General features: G+C 42.5%; 1 protein-coding gene across 1 annotated transcript in view; it reads left to right on the top strand.

The window, feature by feature from the left end:
* Window positions 1-17,636, top strand: part of RNF19A (ring finger protein 19A, RBR E3 ubiquitin protein ligase) — a 184,782-nt gene that overhangs the window by 122,867 nt on the left and 44,279 nt on the right. Inside the window, 1 exon segment of the mRNA XM_025210728.1 lies at window positions 14,657-15,419. Within this exon segment, the coding sequence (XP_025066513.1) occupies window positions 14,803-15,419 (617 nt within the window). The 5' untranslated portion in view covers window positions 14,657-14,802.

The raw sequence follows: 17,636 nt of genomic DNA, 5'->3' as shown, positions 1-17,636 counted from the left end.
TATATATTGGAAATTTTTGGTGCTTATATATGTAAACAACCAAGAATCTACTATTAATAAAGTCTCTAAAGTTAAACTCAGAAAAAATGTGTTATCTTTATCAGAGAAGAAGATACGAAGATATCTCTAACTGATCGGGGTGCTCAGCTTCTAGCCAAGGGACCAAATGCAGCCTGTGGAGCTATAGTACCCATCCTGCAGGGCTCCTCCTGGGTTGGGAAACTAGGTGGTAGGGGAGCTGTGGCAAGTAATAGTAATGCTGCCACCCCTCTCCTGCTGCCAAAATTCCCAAGCCTTATAGGCCTGGATTGAGGCTGGGCCACATCTGCTTCCTCTCTCCACGTAGTCAGATTGGGACCGAGTTACACCCCCTTCTACCCACTCATGCCTGAATTGGGGTCAGGCTGCTCCCTGCCTCCACCCCCCACACCACCAGATCAGGCCTCACCTTGCTGCTCTTCAAGCCAGATCAGGCCCAACGGCCAGATCTAGCCCATGGACAGACAGCGCCATCTCTCCCACCCTGAGGGGGGCAAAAGGTTGGGCACCACTGCTTTAAATGAGTAGGAGTAATAAAATGACACCAAATAAAGGAAAAGTTAGGAAGAATGTCATATAAGATTTTTACAGTGAGGCCTTAACCTGAAACGTAGACACTTTAAATTTGGGAGTTACCTTAAATCTAGAATATGCCAAGCTCTTAATGGAGTACATGCAAAAAACATCCTATATCTGCAGGAGGGTGGAACAATTTCTTTTAATAAGCCGCCTTAGTTTCTGTATTCTATCATTGACAAATTTGTATTTTAATTCAAATTGAAATGTAATTTGTCTGAGGTTTGTGTGGTAGGAAAATAATCTCAAATAAATAATCCAAAAATATCTTGTAAATTCCTTCTGTGACCCATGTAAAAGGACACACAATACAATAATTTTTGTCATATTTGTGTTAATCTTTGGAACGTTAAATGGAAGATAAATTTTGCTTGTTACTAGAGGTACGCTAATATATCGATCCATATCAGATTGGTGTTGATAAAAAGAAAATTCACATGATTGGCATTCAGCTTTTTTTGGCCTGTGTAGCTGATCATGTAACTGATAAATGCTGCATGCATGTGTGCAGCCGCAACATGCACACGGCCAGGAATGCAGTTAGGCTGCTTGGAGTGCAGCACCTAGCCAGTAAGTCTGTGAGGGAGGGAAAGGGTGTGGGGGGGTGCAGATAGAGGTCCCCCCCAGTGAGAGAGGGAGTGGGGCTGGCACTGCCCAGCTGGGGCAGGGCAGGGTGCAGAATGGAGCCGCAGTGGCTCGTCCAGGGGCGGGCAGCTCTCCACCAGTGTGCACAACTCCAGGGAAGGCCTGGGGTACATGTGCCCCCCAGAGTTGGCATGGGGTGAGGGTGAGCTGCAGGCTTGGGGCTAGGGGCTACACTGGTCTCTTCCTGGTGTGGGGGCTGGGTTGGGACTGTGCTGGGGGGGCAGGCAGCAGCAGGGAGGGGATTCAGTATGGTTCATTTCTTGCGTAAAATGTATTCTGTTTCCTTTACAAAGTGACAGTTATAAGGTGCACTTATTTTAGCACTAAGTTATTTGGGGTAAAAATATGTGGTAGACTGTACCCATGCATTTTCCAGGTTTTTTTTATTAGCATTTTTGAGCCCAGACACTAAAAATATCCACCTGTGATATTCAGTCATGATCTATGTACTCTCAGATTAAAAAGTAACATGAAGATATTTAAGCAAATTCAAGAAACTTCATATTTGCTCCCAATAACAAGCAAAGAGAGTTAGGGGCCCTCTACACGTACAGATAAAGGCACAGTGGGAACTAATGTGTGATCCACACAATCCTACCTTCTGCCTTGCCACACATGCGTGGCAGGAGGTGTGATTGTGGGATCCAGTGTAAGGTCCTATCATGCCTTATTGCCGGTACAGGGGGAGCCTGGATTTGCTATCCTGGGCTCCCCCTGCACCAGGAAATAGCAAGTCCCCACAGCTGACAGGACTCTCAGCCCTGGTTGTGCCCCTCAAGTGCACTGATATGCCCTCAGTGAAATGGCTTCAAGTTCCATATGCTGTATGGTGGCTGTGGCCATTATTAGCATGGTAGAGCATTTCCTGTAAAGGAACTGGTCCATCCAAATGCCAGGACACTCAGAAGAGGGAGGAGGTAACTGTTTATAATCAGTTACTGCATATGTTAATATCCCATGTAACCCTTTCTGTTTTTGGTTAGTGTAAATATTAATTCCCTTATTTAATTTCAATTTTATAGTTAGGTTGTCACCTACTGTGTAATTAAAAGGATGTGCACCATGCAAATGGTCACTAGGAAATCTTAATAGATTATTAATTAAAATACAATAAAGCCCTTGCTTTAGGAAAATACATGTTGTAGCATATGGCTAGCTGAATGCTAACTAAAATGTTAGCCTTTAATAGACCTCCCATTCCACTGAAGGAACTGCACCTCTCCTACTCAGTAGTACTGAGTTTTGGCATTCTGCTGGTCTTACCACAGGATTCCCAGGTATTAACAGCTGAAAGAGATGCTGCCTTCTCTACCTTCACGCTGAGAATTACATTATATGCATTAGGTGAGAATCTAACCACAGTCTCCCTCATACATTGATCATCCGAAGCGAGAACTACTCTAATTGTATCTGCTAAAATGAGGGCACACAGATGCCACCTTCTGTAGACTTAGTAGCCCACATTTTGATAGGAAAAAGTGCTAGGGGCTCTATGTCAGAAATGGCTTCTTTGTTTATAAGCCAGGGGGACACTATAGAGTAGAGTTCTTAGGATAAGGCTCTTAAGAACTTGTAATTAGATATTACCTGTTGAGGGAGTCTTGCTGTATTCAGTGCACAGTGGTAGGCTTCAGGCTAGGGCTGTCCAACTGGTTACCCTTAAGCTGCATGCAAGGTTAAAGTGGGTTCCCACATGGCTGTTGCTTTGACTACAGAAGAAGCTGGGGTCTTTGGGCTTTCTCTCCCTCTGGCTTCCCCTTCCCCATTCCAGGATGGGACAGTGTACCTGTAGTACTGGGGGTGCCAGCAGCCCAGAGTGCTGGAGAGATGCAGTGCAGAAGAGCTCAGGCATGTGCGGTACCGCACGGTGGCAGTGTGCCCAGATTTACAATGCAGCAGTGGAGAGAGCATGGTGCAGTGGGAAGGGCACCTGGGCATGTGGTGCTTTTGGGAGGCAGAGTTGGGTGTGCAGTGTAGTGGAGGGTGGGAGAGGTATGCAGTGTGCAGGTCTCTGCCACCCACCATAGTCTCCAAGGAATGCAGCACTTAGTCACTTTGGAGATGGACAGCCCTACTTCAGGCTATAGGATAGATTTTCTAGATAAGAGATTGTAGCAGCCTACCAGCATTGAAGTAAAAGCTATCAAAAGCTAGAAGAGGGAGAGCAGTGTCTGTAAAATCCACAGTGGGCTTTTCTGTTTAGTGCTTAATTGTAATTTGCCATGTTTTATGGTGATAGATATTCAGAAATACCTCACATTGTGGCAGGAGGCCTGCTAAGGCCAGAGGGGAACAAGTGCCAGAGACATGAGAGTAAATCTCAGTTTTAAGTCGAGGCATCTTCTGGTCAGTCTTTAACAAGCCTCTCTTCTCTTCCCTCTTTAACATGTGTGCCAGTGCTAATATGTATAGTATTTAGATTTTTTTGCAAGGGTGACTTAACAATTTGTGTTGGTGGTCCAAATGACTTCCAAATTACACAAGGTGTATTGCTTATGTGGGTCATGCTGAGCACCCAATGAAAAAGAGAAGTGTATTTAAGTTTGTGTCTGGTATGTGTATGCTGCAGTAGGGTATGCCAGAGAGCTTCCCCTTTCTGCAGTATCAAGAAGGCACCCAGCCTGAGTTTGCCACTTGTTCATGGCATTAGTAATTGGATTTTTCCCTGTCTGGCTTTATGGATTTTGATGGAAATCAGAGTTCAGCCTAATAGTGTCTTGAGCTTTCTCAGAAATATTATGAATGAAGTATTTGCAAATTATGTTACTGGTGGAAATATTTAAACAAGTTGAGTGTCTGGTCTGGTTTCACTTAGTCACTTTTCCACTGAGAACTGTGCCTGATAGCATTGGTAGGGAAAAATATGTTATGTTTCTTCCTCTTCCTGTAGGTTTGACATCAGTGTTTAGTTTTAGTACAGGGATGTCCAACTTCTAAGTGTTTGGGGGCTGCATACTGCAACAGCACCCCTGTGGCACACCATGGTGCATGCCCCCATCTCCCCTCCATGTTGCACGGGGTTCCCTTAAACCCCTGGGTTGCAAGCTCCTTTGGCCCCACAAGCTGTGTTGCCCCTCCCCATCACACCCCTAGGTACAGGGGCGGAAAGTGGAAACTGGAGGAGAGAGGAGGAGCCCAGGGACCCTGGCAGCAGCAGCATGAGATCGATGTTGGGTGCGGTGCCTGGACTGGGAGCCCACGGATCCACAAGTTAACCCCTCAGGGGCCACCTCATGAATCACCAGTTGGCCAGCCCTGAATTAACATGTAGTGGTTTGACCAGGAGTTGCAAAGGGAAATAGATTAGATGTGTCAAGTTTTAGTTAGATTCCTTCTGCAGACAGTTTAGGGGTAGAATTTCAAAAGTACAAATGGCAATGAAGCACATGGCTTCTATGAATGTTTTTTAAAATAAGTAGAAGTTAGGCATGTAACTGTCCTTTATGTTTTTGGAAAATTTCCCAAATAGTGCTTTTGTGCTGCAGCAGTCAGTTTTTTGTGCCTGGCTGCTGTCCAGAGTGCATTTAAAATGCTGATGGAATTTTGACTTGTGGTGAGGCCTTCATGATGGCAGGAAACCATGAATATATGGCTTTTTGCAATCTGTAAGTGCTTTTGAGGAAACACTGCTGATGAGTTGTGACTTTAAGATCTGTCTCTTTGTGGACTGTTTTAATCTACTTTAATCTAGTTTCCGTTGTCTGGTAACAAAGTTGTGCTGGTTGATGCTAATGGGGTGTAATACTTGATTCTTATACTTTGTTCCCAATTACATCACAACTATTGCCTGAAGCACCTCTTAAAATCTGATTAAGGGTTGTTTTCTTTGTTAATTCTGTGAAAAAGCACTGTAGTCAAAGAATTGCAGTCCTTTTCTCCCTCAACATAATCTTGGCTCTTTTTGCATCATTTGATTAATAGATTTCCTTTTTCTGCAGCATGCCTCCTTCATGTTGACTCTCATTACTAAATAAATAGCAACATAGGCTTCATGGCTGCTTACAGATGTTAAAAAAAACAAACAGACCCCTAGAGGCTTTACTTTGAACTCAGTGCATTTCCACCCTGAGCCCAGCCCAGCACATGCCCAGAAAAGGCAGCGTCTTAGTTGGACCCGGCTTGCCTAACAGCTATAAAGATCGGGCACTTTGGTGGGGCTTTTTTGGCACTTTTATCTAACAACTATATCAGCTTAAGCTAATAGCACCAAAAAAACTCACTGAAGCACTCAGTCTATACAGATGCTGTAGAGCTGGGTTGAAGTAATGTGCTGCTGCTTCCAGTAAAACGTTTTTGTTAGGGGTATTGTTTTTTTGTGGGGGGGAGGGTGTTTGTTTTGGGGTTTTTTTTGGTGGGGAGGGTTGGGGGTTTTTTTAATGTCTGCAAGCAGCCCATATTACCCATATGGAAAAGTAGGCTGTGCTGCATCAGGACTGCACCTTGATACTGATGCTAACAGCTGGTACAGTTCTGTGCAGATCTGATCACAGTTAGTATAACTCCACTGCAACATTAAGGGCCAGATTGGGGGGGGGGGAACACATTAAGCGTCGTAAATTCAGGAGTATAATCCACCAAAGTTCTGTCCATCTTTGTGGGTGCCTCTGTAAAAGCCTGAGTTTTTTATCACTACAGTTACGTTAGGCACCTAAAGTTCAGCTACCTTGCATGTCAGGAAGCACTCCCTGCTCAGCTGAGTGGGGCATCTCAAGCAAGCATGCAGTCTACTCATTATTAAGCTCAGACCAAAGCACAAAAACCCATGGTCAGTTGTGTTCTGACCAAGATCTGGTCTCTGGTTCCCGCTGCTCCCAATCCTGTTTTTGCATTTTTATCCAGTGACATTTCAGTGCAAAGTTCGTAAACAATGTTGAGAGCAGGGAGTGGAATGCAGGACTCCACACTTGGATGAGTTCTCATCACTGGGCTAGAGAGTCAGATTCTATCCTTTGTTTTCATCTATCCCTATGAATCTTTTTGCACAGCTTCAGCAGAAGTGGATGGTAGCTTTATTCCAGTTTAGCATCTAGCCCCGGGGTGCTGAAATCTTTGGTTCCATGGACTGTGTCAAGGCTGCAGGGCTTCTTGTAGCCTAGAACGGGTTTGTTTGTTTGTTTTTTACAAGAAAACAAGTAACCTTCAAAGGAACAGCTTGCCCCCCTTAGTCTGGAAGAGGGGGTCAGGTTCTGAATCTGATACCAATGCCATTCACAACAGGCATTTTAAATCTGGGGGGCAGACAGGAGCTCAGACACACTGCTCTCTTCTGTCCCATATCTGCCATCTCTGGTATGTCCCCTCTTAACTTGCTGCTTGTTATGAATCTTATACATTCCCAACTGTCCCTGTGCACTGTAAAAAAAATGTGGATGCCTGACTCGGGCAGGGGTGTTGGACTAGATGACCTCTTGAGATCCCTTCCAGCCTCAAAATAAGGGCACCTGTTTATCAGTGAGTGATGATGGATATTGCAGCTATTGTACTGACTGATGGTGCATTTTTCTCTTGTGGCTGTAGAGACCGATGTTAGACTTGCAGATCCTGCCACAGTGGTCTCATATGTCTGTAGAGTTAGGAGCTACTGTATTGACAGGCTGTTTCCTTTGGTCACATTTCTGTTGTAATTCAAGTAACCATTTCTCATTGTGAAGTTGGATTCCATGATTGCGAATGGAGTGCCATTTTGTCCTGTCTCTTACTAAGGCCTCCCAAAGGTTTGAGTTGATTCCAGAAGCCTTCATGTCCTGCTTGCAGGTGTCTTTAAAGTGCACCCTACTCGTCTCTATTCTTCCAGCCTACTTCTTTATGACTGGTTTCTCAAGCAGGGCACCTGAACTGTAGGTGTAGCAATAGTAGGAAGCCCTGCCTCAGTCCCTCTTTTTGTCCTCTCAAGTCTGCCTCTGGTAATCATGAACAATGTGCTTTCTGTTTTTCCCCCTTGCACTTAGTTAAAAGTTCAAACTATGTTTATCATAAGACAAAGAGTATGGCCTAAAAGTGGTTATATTCCATTCTAATAAGATGGAGACCAAGTGTTGAAGAATAATTGTTGGTGCCTTTAACTAAGTTGCAACACTTTTATTCCAATAATCTAGCAAAGCAATAGTTTCTTTCTTTTTAGGAGAGAACTCGGGAATAAATAACGTGTTTTGTTAGGGCATGGGAGAATCTTTGTTTATAAAAAGTGCAGCCGATGAATCACCAGAGATGCTATTTCATGATTTCACACATCTGTTGAAGTTGGCAGAAATACTGTAATGCACATTCTTTCCTTTCCAGAGAAAGGAAAGGAAAAGAGTTTATATTCTTTGACTTAGCTGCCTTGGTTACTGTACTTTAAAGGAAGTTGTTGGAAGTTCTCAGCTGAAGTAATTTTTTTTTCACAATAGATTAGCTGTATTATACTCTGCATGCTAAGTTACTTCCATATGAAATGTGTGATATCACCTCTCTCCTTCCTCATTAAAAAACAATCTCATGTATTGGGAAGACACCCACTGTGTGGGTGTACATATGCATGGTTGTATGTATATATTTAACAACATGCATCAACATACGCATGTATTAATAACCTTTTCAAGATTTTTTTTTTTTTGAGACTCTTAAGGCCAGAAGCTTAATTTTTTCACAGATGTGTATTTGTGTCCTGTTGTTTACCAACTGAGTTACAAATGTACTTAAAATTATCTTAATGGACAGATTTGGAGAAGTCACCTGTTTGTTTGGAGCTTTTTGATCGCATGTAGTCAGGCCTGTTCTTTGTGTGGGTCTTTAATATAGGAAGAGTGTTGGTGGAAGAAGGAGACTCTTGATTAGGAAGTATGATTGTAAGCCCACAATTGGTAGGGCAACATGAGTAAGTGTTGGTATCTTTTACCAGATTTCAGGCTGACAGAGCTGCCTTAACAGAAGCAGTAACAAACATTGTTCTGCTATATTCTCTTATTTGTAATTTGCTGTATTTCAGATGGAGTGCCAAGAATCAAATGTGAAATTTTCATGTAATCCTTTTCAATGAAAAGATTTCTCTTGAAAAATGTAGTCTTAACACATTTGGAATAATAAAGGGATTTCTGTGCACAGTTGTCATCATACTTTAAAATATTGAAATCCATTACATCCTTTTAAAAATGTCCTTGTGTTTTTTGGGTGGTTAGTTTTTTTTGTTTTGTTTTGTTTTTTTTTTTTTTTTTTTTTTTTTAGCGCAAATTTTGGCCTAACTTGCACTTAAAAAAATTGTTAGGACTGATATAGCTACAGTCCTGATGTAGCTAATTTGTTAGATAACAATATAAATTGGATTACACCTACCTCATTACTCCCTTGTTCAGGAGTGGGCAAAATACAGTTCGCGGGGCCATTCTATCTGGCCCATGGGGCCCCTAAAAAATTTAGAAAGTTAATATTTATCTGTCTTTTGGTTCCTGTCAAAAATGACAGGAAGCAGGGGCAGTAGGACCCAGGGGAAGCCCGGTGGGTTCCCGCAACAGCAGGGCCTGCCCGTGGGGGGGGGGGGGCAGGGCAGGGAAGGAACCCGGGCAAAAGCGGCACCTCCCCCGCTCCATGGCCCATGCTGCCTGCTGCACCCTCACAGCCCGCGTGGGGCTGTCCTGAGCAGGCACAGGCAGCCCCCCCGTGGGGGGTGTGCCCCGTCACCGCCGGGTGTGCCCCCCCCCCTGCCGCGCTGGGCAGTATTTGCTGCTGCTGCCTGCCTAGAGCTTGTGCACAGGGCAGCCCAGAGGCGGCGGTGGCAAACACTGCCTGACACAGCAAGTGGGGGCAGACTGCAGCTGCTGCTGCCGTGCGCAGCCCCAACGAGCGAGCCCAAGCTGGCTGCGGGGGTGGGTTACAAGCTGGTGCTGAGTGCGAAAAAAGCAGCCCCTTGCCCACCCTGTGGCCGGTGCCCTGCACTGCAGCTGCTTGCAGCCCGCATGGGTCTGCCTGTGCATGCTCAGGACAGCCCTGTGCGGGCTGCGAGCAGCTGCAGCAGGGATCACCGGTCATGGGGTGGGAGAGGGGCCACTTTTCCCCACACTCAGCACCAGCTGGTTCCCTACTGGGGAGCACGGGGTCAGGGCTGCATGCTGCTTCCCACCTGTACTGGAGGGCTGGGGGGCACTGGGAGTGAGTGGGTACATGGGGCCCACACTGTTGTCCCGGGGCCAGCACCGGCGGGGCCCAGAGCAGGGCGGCAGGAGTACAGGGGTCCCGGTTGGCAGGGACTCTGTGGAGCCAAGCCAGCTCCCCACCTCTCCCTGCTGGTGCATCCCAGCCCAGCTCCACATACCCCTGCCAGCCTGCACCCCACTCTGGGCTGCACCGGTGCTGGCCCTGGGACATTGGTCCCAAGACATTGGTCCCAAGATGATGACCAGGGGGCGGGGCACCTGTCAAGGAGCGGGGCTACCCGTGCGGCCCTCGACAGCTTGCCAAAATTGGGTAAGCGGTCTTCTGCCCAAAATAATTACCTGCCCCTGCTCTACAGTAATGCATTTAGCATCCAACAAAAGTATATTTTAGAGTCCAATGCTTAGTTTGTTCTATTGGAACTTAAATTATTGTGATCACAGTGTCTTGATTGGAAAATACAGAAATCAAGGTTGTGTGTTTCGGACAGTGACTGGGGTTCATTACCCTTCATTTATTTGGGATGGAGATGGCGTGTTCTGGGAATGGGTGTATGTAGCCGTATGCTTTTCTTTTTTTCTTTTTTTTTTTTTAGGAAGGCATTTTTTGCCTTCAGCTATGTTAACTGCTTTTAAAGAAATTTTTGTAGGGTGAAATTAAAAACATGAAATAAGGCTGTAGGATCCCCTTGGAAACCGGACACAATACAAATAGCAAAATCTTTGTAGCTTACTACATAGAACTAAGGCTTCTGAAAGACATGGGGGGGGAAAAAACCAAAACACTGCTTTACTTTCAGCTCAGCATGCCCTGCACCAAGCGCAGCAGCATATGCCTAGAAAAGTAGCCACCATCCGTTTGACCTAGCTCACCCAACACCTATATAGATTGTGCACTTCAGCAGGGATTTTTGTCATTTTTATTGAATAGCTGATTGAATCAGCTATTTGATAAAAGTGACAAAAAGCCCTGCTAAAGTGCACACTTTCTCTACATGTGTTGGGTGAGCTGAGTTAAACTGCCGTGGGTCCTCTTTCGGTAAAGCACTGTTTTGGTGTCCCGTTTTCCCCCCCGACCCTCCCCCCCAACCTCTGTCAGCAGCTTAACTGTCCTCCTCAGGGCACTTTAAATTCTTTTAAAACAGAATCACTAGTTACTAAAAGTTATGTATTTTTATACATCCTGTTGTCCTAATATGCCTTCCTGTCCCCCAATATTTTTTATCTCTTTATTGTCATTCTTATTTCTTCTTCCCTCTCTTTTGCAGTTGCTTCAAGACTTCCTGCTTGGACCAACTAGCCAATGGTTGTTCTATTTAGGAAGGCTTGTGGTCTGCATTTTATTTACAAGCCTGGTTCTGAATTTTCCTTTCTCTTCAACTCTGCCTGCCCTTCACTGCTTGCTGGGAGGGCATTTTATAAAATTGGACTGTAATCTCCTTGGGGGCAGGGCTTTTCTTTTCTTTGTTCTGCAATGTCTTTGGCTTACTGTGGGAGCTGTTTAAACAAATATGAAAAGAGTGAAGGTGATCTCACAGGCTTATGTGTTTAGCAGTCCCATTTCCTCACTGAATACTTGGAATAGGTTTTTTTTAACTATGAAAGTATGTAACAAAACAACTTTCTGCAAGTGTCATTTTGGCTTTGTGTTTGCTTAACTTGCCAAAACCAGTTAAATTGCCCCCGGGTTATGTTCATTGGATCAGGGTTGCTTGCTACAGTATGGATCAATAGGTAAAATACACCCTGTTACTGAACATGTTCCATGCTTCTCTGCTAGAGTTGGTATGAACTTGTGTGTGTGTGCATCTGCGTGCACAGGTACATGTAAGTTTATAATGTGTTCAGAATTAATGCTTTCTATAGAAGTATTTTAAATTTGTTTTTGTTATTGAAGAAAGTGATGGAATCATTCTAAAGAAGCTGTACTCAGTTTTGCCCTGATTTTTTTGGATTGGTCTATGGGAATCTTGCTTCAAAGTGTGTAAGTGTAGTTAAGCTACTGTTTTACAAAATTGTTTAAAACGTGAACATTTTATAATGTCAAAATATAATCATATGATACATAGAACACTTATATGATTGACACTCTATATTGACACTGAGTGCTGCATTTACCTTCTAGAACACACAGCATATGACTGGTGTTCTGCAGGTTTGCAGCCTAGAAATAGTTATGCCTATGTAATTCATTTGCCTTAATGATTTAGTGTGCAGTTACTTAGTAGAAGAATCTTAATTTCCTTCCAGTAGCATAGCACTTTGAAACTTAACAGTATTTGTTTTACCTTATTGTTTTGGGCAAAGCTGGATCGTAAATGTCAAAACACATAGTTTTAACTACTGTGAAATGAGGTGTAATGTTAGAAAGCAGTCATAATTTAACCAGGAATAGTGTAATGTTAATATTTCAGCTGTAGATTTAACACTAAATGATGTTCTAAAAATATTTTGACTTTATATATTTGTAGCATTTTTAAGTGTTTTATATTGGGCTCAGTGTAAGGCATATCCTTCCTAAGGGAAAAAAAAGTAACAACTTGTACAAATGGTACTGAACGTATCTTATTTATGAAATTCTTTTTTCCCAAGGCCTCTGTCTTCTCCACTTTTTCAAGAGAGGAAAAGGTCTCATAGTTCATGTTGTTTACATCAACTTGAGTGACAGTGGAAGATTATCAGCTGGCAGTGCAAATACACACAGCATGAAACTGCATTTTTTAAAAGTAGGACTCCCTTTGTGTACTCCTGCAGTAAAGTTGCCATGGAAATGACTCTGCAATATATTTTATAGACTTGCATGCTTAAAGTTGTCTCGGACGGCCAGAGCCGACTCGAGTTGCGTTAGAAATTGGTCGCACGTTAGGGCGGGCTGGTGAATGGAGAGGCAGACACAACTTACCGGTTGCAAAAAACTTTACTCACGCCGCTTGCAGTCACGACGCAGGTGGTCCGGTCGTCTGAACAACCACACGAGTTGTTCCAGCTGGCGGGGCCCAAGCCAGTTAATCCGTCCGCAATTCGAAGCCGGCGGGGAAAGGGGTACGTTTGGGGTTGCGCTCGGTGACGGGAAGAAAGATCGATAGGTGATCAGTCTATCGATCGGCAGCCGCAAGTCAGATAACTTCAGAGGCACTCTGCAGCGTGCTCAAAGCTCTTCGACTTGGGCGGAAGTCGCGCGGAATTTTAAACGGCCAGCGAGCCAATTACTAGCCGCCACGTGTGAATAATTTAGCACTGGCCAATAGCGGGACACAAATTTACATTCGAATAGCGGGAACTCTTTGCACCGTGCATTTCTGTGCTGCAAAGAAGAAATGCATCCTGCAAAGGAAACTGCAAATTGGCGGGAACTCTCTCCTACACGCGGGTTCTCAATTGTAGCAGAACACTCTGCCGTGCAAAGGAGCTCTCATGTGGCCAGGAAATTCCATAGTGCCGAGGCACCAAAATCACTGGGTCGTGACAAAAGTAAATGCTAATGTAGTTGCAACAGAGAGATGAAGTTACTTTGTAAGAACAATGAATTGGTTTTAGTGAATCTGTTTGTGGATGCATAATGCAGTATCTATTGTTCTTTTTGGAATGCTAGTACCTCAAGTTTATTAAAATTACCACAACTTATTTTCATACATTATGCGTGATATGTAGCTCAGCAGTTTTGTAGCACAGTCCCCTAATTGGAAAAGTGGAAATACACTATTAAATGTACAGAGGATCTTGTAATAATGCACTGTGCTTACAAAATAAGTAAACCCACTCGTATATCGTAACTCTTAACTATTTTTGTAGCACAACAGCCCTGTGATAGGGGTGTCAAACATATATAGCCTGTGGTCCATATCCAGCCTGTGAAAGTGGGGATTTCAGCCTGTGTCACTTTTCTTTGCCTGGACAACTCACTTTCAGACCTGGCCTTTGGAGCTTCTTATTATGGCTTCCACTGGTTGAACAGTGACTGGTTCCCAGGGCAGATTTAATTTTTAAATAAATTGATTTAAATCGCTGGTCAGGAAGGCTTGATTTAATCATTGTTTTCAACAAAAGATCATTATTGTTGTTTGATATCCTTTATTCATTTAACTTCTCAAAACTTGCACTTTTAGAGAGAGGTATGGGCTTGACTGTGTGTATGCAAACTTACAGAGAGACAGTAGAGCTGATGGTTAGGTAATCGGGTCTGTTCTCTCTCATGTCCATATACTGCTGTTAACAAGGATGTTGTCTCTGGAGACACAAATCCACAGTTTAAGAACTGAAACTAAGCATCACAGAGATGCTTAATGGGATCTTTGAGACTGAGCACTGAGTCCCTATTGGATAGAGTGGGGTTTTTTTTAAATCTTTACTAATCTATAGAGGAGACTCTGGGAACCCCATAAGATGGGCCCCCAATATAGTCCATGACCTGTTGTGACCTATTTATCAAACTTTTTTAAAAAGGTTGCATGAATATATGTATAACTTCAAATAATATATAATTTAGAAGTTATAATCCCTATTCCATGATGATATCTTTGAGCTTTAACATATCTTAACTTAAAACTATCTTTATATAGATTTTTTTTAAAGCATCTTAAAAAATAAATGATTAAATAAAAAAAATTAGTAAAATTGTTCATTTTTATCCACCTTGCTGGTTCCATATCAGAGATACAAATTTTGTATGGATTGTTGGCTCAAGGTCATCTGGCCCAACAGGCTGGAGCACACAGAATCCTTACTCTCATCTCTAGCAAAATACATAAATGTAAAAATGTGTGACATATCCCTGTTCTTTCTAGCAATTAACTTCAGTATGATCAAAGCTACAAATAAAATCACAAAAACCAGGTGCAGTCTCTAGGTCTCCACATCGAGGCGGTATTTAGAAAGTTGAGAAGCAGTTCAAGTTGTCAGTCACATGGCTGTCTCTAATAGACATTAAGAATCCATTTCTGCAAAATTGGCTTATAGGAGAACTCATTTTTCTTTCTTCATTACAAAAGTGTTGCATTACTGGGTGCCAAGTTTTCTGATCACTCCATCCAATGAAGAAATTGCAAGAGAGCTAGTTGGTACAATAGATGGTTGCCCTTGTTTTAATGACAATAGTGCCTATGGGGGTTGACAATAGTGCCTATGCGTCTTTTTTTTGTTTTAGGCTTTTAGAGTGTGGCAAGGGGGCAGTAATATGAGTAAAGTGGTCCTCCAGATGCTATGCTCTTAGAATTTAAAGAGGACTGAATAAAATGCTAATATGTCTTTTTGTTTTGTTTTTTGGACTTAAGAGAATTTCTATGAAGACTTCCCTGGAAACAAATGTACATGAAGAATTTTCTTTATGAAGACCATCAAGTTGGATCACCTGGTAACATGACTTAAGCACACTACTACTTTGTATTCATTTAAGCCTTAAAAACGATAAGGGTAACACATGAACTTTGACCCACTTCTGATGAGTATTCTAGACATGAGTTTGCATCGGCAAATGGGCTCTGATCGGGACCTGCAGTCTTCTGCCTCTTCAGTAAGTTTGCCTTCAGTTAAAAAGGCACCAAAGAAAAGAAGAATTTCACTGGGCTCCCTCTTCCGAAGGAAAAAGGATACAAAACGCAAATCTAGGGATTTAAATGGAGGGGTGGATGGAATTGCAAGTATTGAAAGTATACATTCTGAAATGTGCACAGACAAGAACTCTATCTTCTCCACATGTACCTCTTCTGACAATGGCACCACCTCTAGCAGTAAACCAACTGGAGACTTCATGGAGTGCCCCTTGTGTCTATTACGGCACTCTAAGGACAGGTTCCCAGAAATAATGACTTGTCACCATAGATCTTGTGTGGATTGCTTACGTCAGTATCTCCGGATAGAAATCTCTGAGAGTAGAGTTAATATCAGCTGTCCAGAATGTTCTGAACGATTCAATCCGCATGACATTCGTTTGATATTAAACGATGACATCTTGATGGAAAAATACGAAGAATTTATGCTTAGGCGATGGCTTGTTGCAGATCCAGATTGTAGATGGTGCCCAGCTCCAGACTGTGGGTAAGAATGTCCTTTTTAAAATTCTTCTCTCTTAATCCAGCAGGACATATAGAATTTTCTATTAAAATGAACACAAATTAGCTTTACTTTATGTAGCAAATCATTGTCATGTGTCTGTTTATCTTTTATCTTTGTAATATGTACATTGAAATGATTCTAATTTAGAAAGTATTTCTGTGCTGGCATTGACAAACTCTTACCCATTTAAACTATACATTGTCCAAGAAAATTGTACTAATCATTCTAGCTTACAAATCAATAAAATCAGGTGTATTGATTTTAATACAAATCAGGTGACAAAAGACAGTCAGATGTATGCAGTTGAATAGTATCAGAATTCATTAAAAGAAGGGTGGTCTGTTTAAGTTTAAAGTGAGGGTGACCAAAATATGGTGTACGGACTGGACGCAAGCCATGAAGTTGTCATCCAGCTCATGGGACTTCCCAAGGGTCCAGAACTTTGGTGTTGGGGGAGTGGTAGCACCATCAATTGTTGTGGCTCTGGAAGCTGTGGCAGTTAATGCTGCTGCTCACTTTACTGCCAGTTTTTCTGATCTGGGGGGAGCTCTATGAGCCCATGGACTGACTCCATGTACTAGACTGGGTGCACAGGGACTGGTGAGTTGGACACCACTGACGTAAAGCACTGGCACTTCTTGGGCTGATTCCTGGGAGGGAATGAGACTTTCCTTAAAAAAAAAAAAAACAAAAAAAAACAAAAAAAAAACAACAATTTTGCAGAATTTTGAGCCCGCAAGGGAGAAATGCCAGTGGTTCCATAAAATTTACTAGGTACTTTGCAGTTGCTTTTGGTTTTAAATTGTGAGGTAGGTTGAAAAAATGTTCTTACGTAAAAGTTGTCGCTGGTTTCAGGGAGCTGCCATCTTGCTATTGGTTGTGTTGGCTCTCAACAAGAGTTGAATGTAAAATCATTAGCCAATTTGATTGAGAGGCAAGGATTTTGTTGGTGATATTTTATATTGGACCAGTTATAGTCAGTCATTTGTATTTTCATCATCATGGTATATGGAGGTCCCAGTCATGATCGTGGTCCAAATATTATACAAGATGCACTAAACACCTAGTGGGAGGTATCTCCATCTCAGAGAGCATCTCATATGGGGTAAAACATAAATAATAGTGATAAGAAGAAAAGCAAAGGGGTAATGAAAATTAGATCAGGTTCTTATATTTATACATGTATCTTTGTAATTATAGCATGTAACTATAACACAACTATCTTTATAGATAGTTATGGCTCAGATGTTCCACAACTTAACATTTTCAGGCAGTTCCAAATAAAATTAAAAAGGAAACACTGCCCTCAGATATTCCTGTTGTCTGTTTTTTGATTTCTTGTAAGCCTCATGGAAATCCCACAAGCAGGGATTTGGATGAAGATAATGGTATTAAAAAGTTGGCCTAGATAAGACTGGCGACATAAAGGTGGTAGTAGTAGAGATGACATGAAAGATGAACAGACAAGGGAAGGAAGGGCAGAGCTGAGAGTGAGAATAAGAAGTTTGTTTATATATGTGATATGGTAAAACCAAACATTTTAGTGGAAAGTGGACTCTCCATAATTTTATAAATGGAGAAAGGCTTCTCTTTCAGATAGATGCTGTGGGAAAACTGGATACACTTTTCTTCCATAGATGAAAGTTCAGTTGAGCTTTGTTAATTTTCCTTTACACTAATCCACAAACCAGTAATTTATTTATAGTTTTCCTTGCTTTTAAACACAAACTTAAGAGCAGAGTCAGAACTGTGTTGAGAGTTCTGTCCTGATGCTTCATTATTGGAAGATGTACGGCTGAACATGTGCTAGTGTTCTGTGCAGCAGTATCATAAATAATTTGGTTGTGTTTTTGTTTATCAAATGGCATTACTACATTTTATGATGCAGTATCTTTCTTGTTGTTTGATAGTTTGATCACAAAGTTTAGTAACTTACAGAACAGTTTATTTTAAAACTTTCTAGTTACCTCAGAGACATTCCTCCTGACCAAGGGAGTTGCAGTTTAAAGTGTAAAGCTCAGCATGCTAATTAGTGGGTTGGGGGGGGGGGGTCTTAGGCTCAGGAGCATAGAACAGACGGGTCTTCCACCAATTGCTAGCCTCCAGTTGTTGGTACAAACCTGTTGAAAAACAGGTTTCACAGTTTCATAGTAGCTAGGGTCAGGAGGGACCTGAACAGATCATCTAACCTGACCCCCT

This window comes from Alligator sinensis, unplaced genomic scaffold (genome assembly GCF_000455745.1).
Source record: "Alligator sinensis unplaced genomic scaffold, ASM45574v1 scaffold974_2, whole genome shotgun sequence".
NCBI lineage: Eukaryota > Metazoa > Chordata > Crocodylia > Alligatoridae > Alligator > Alligator sinensis.
This window is presented reverse-complemented; position numbering and strand designations above follow the sequence as displayed.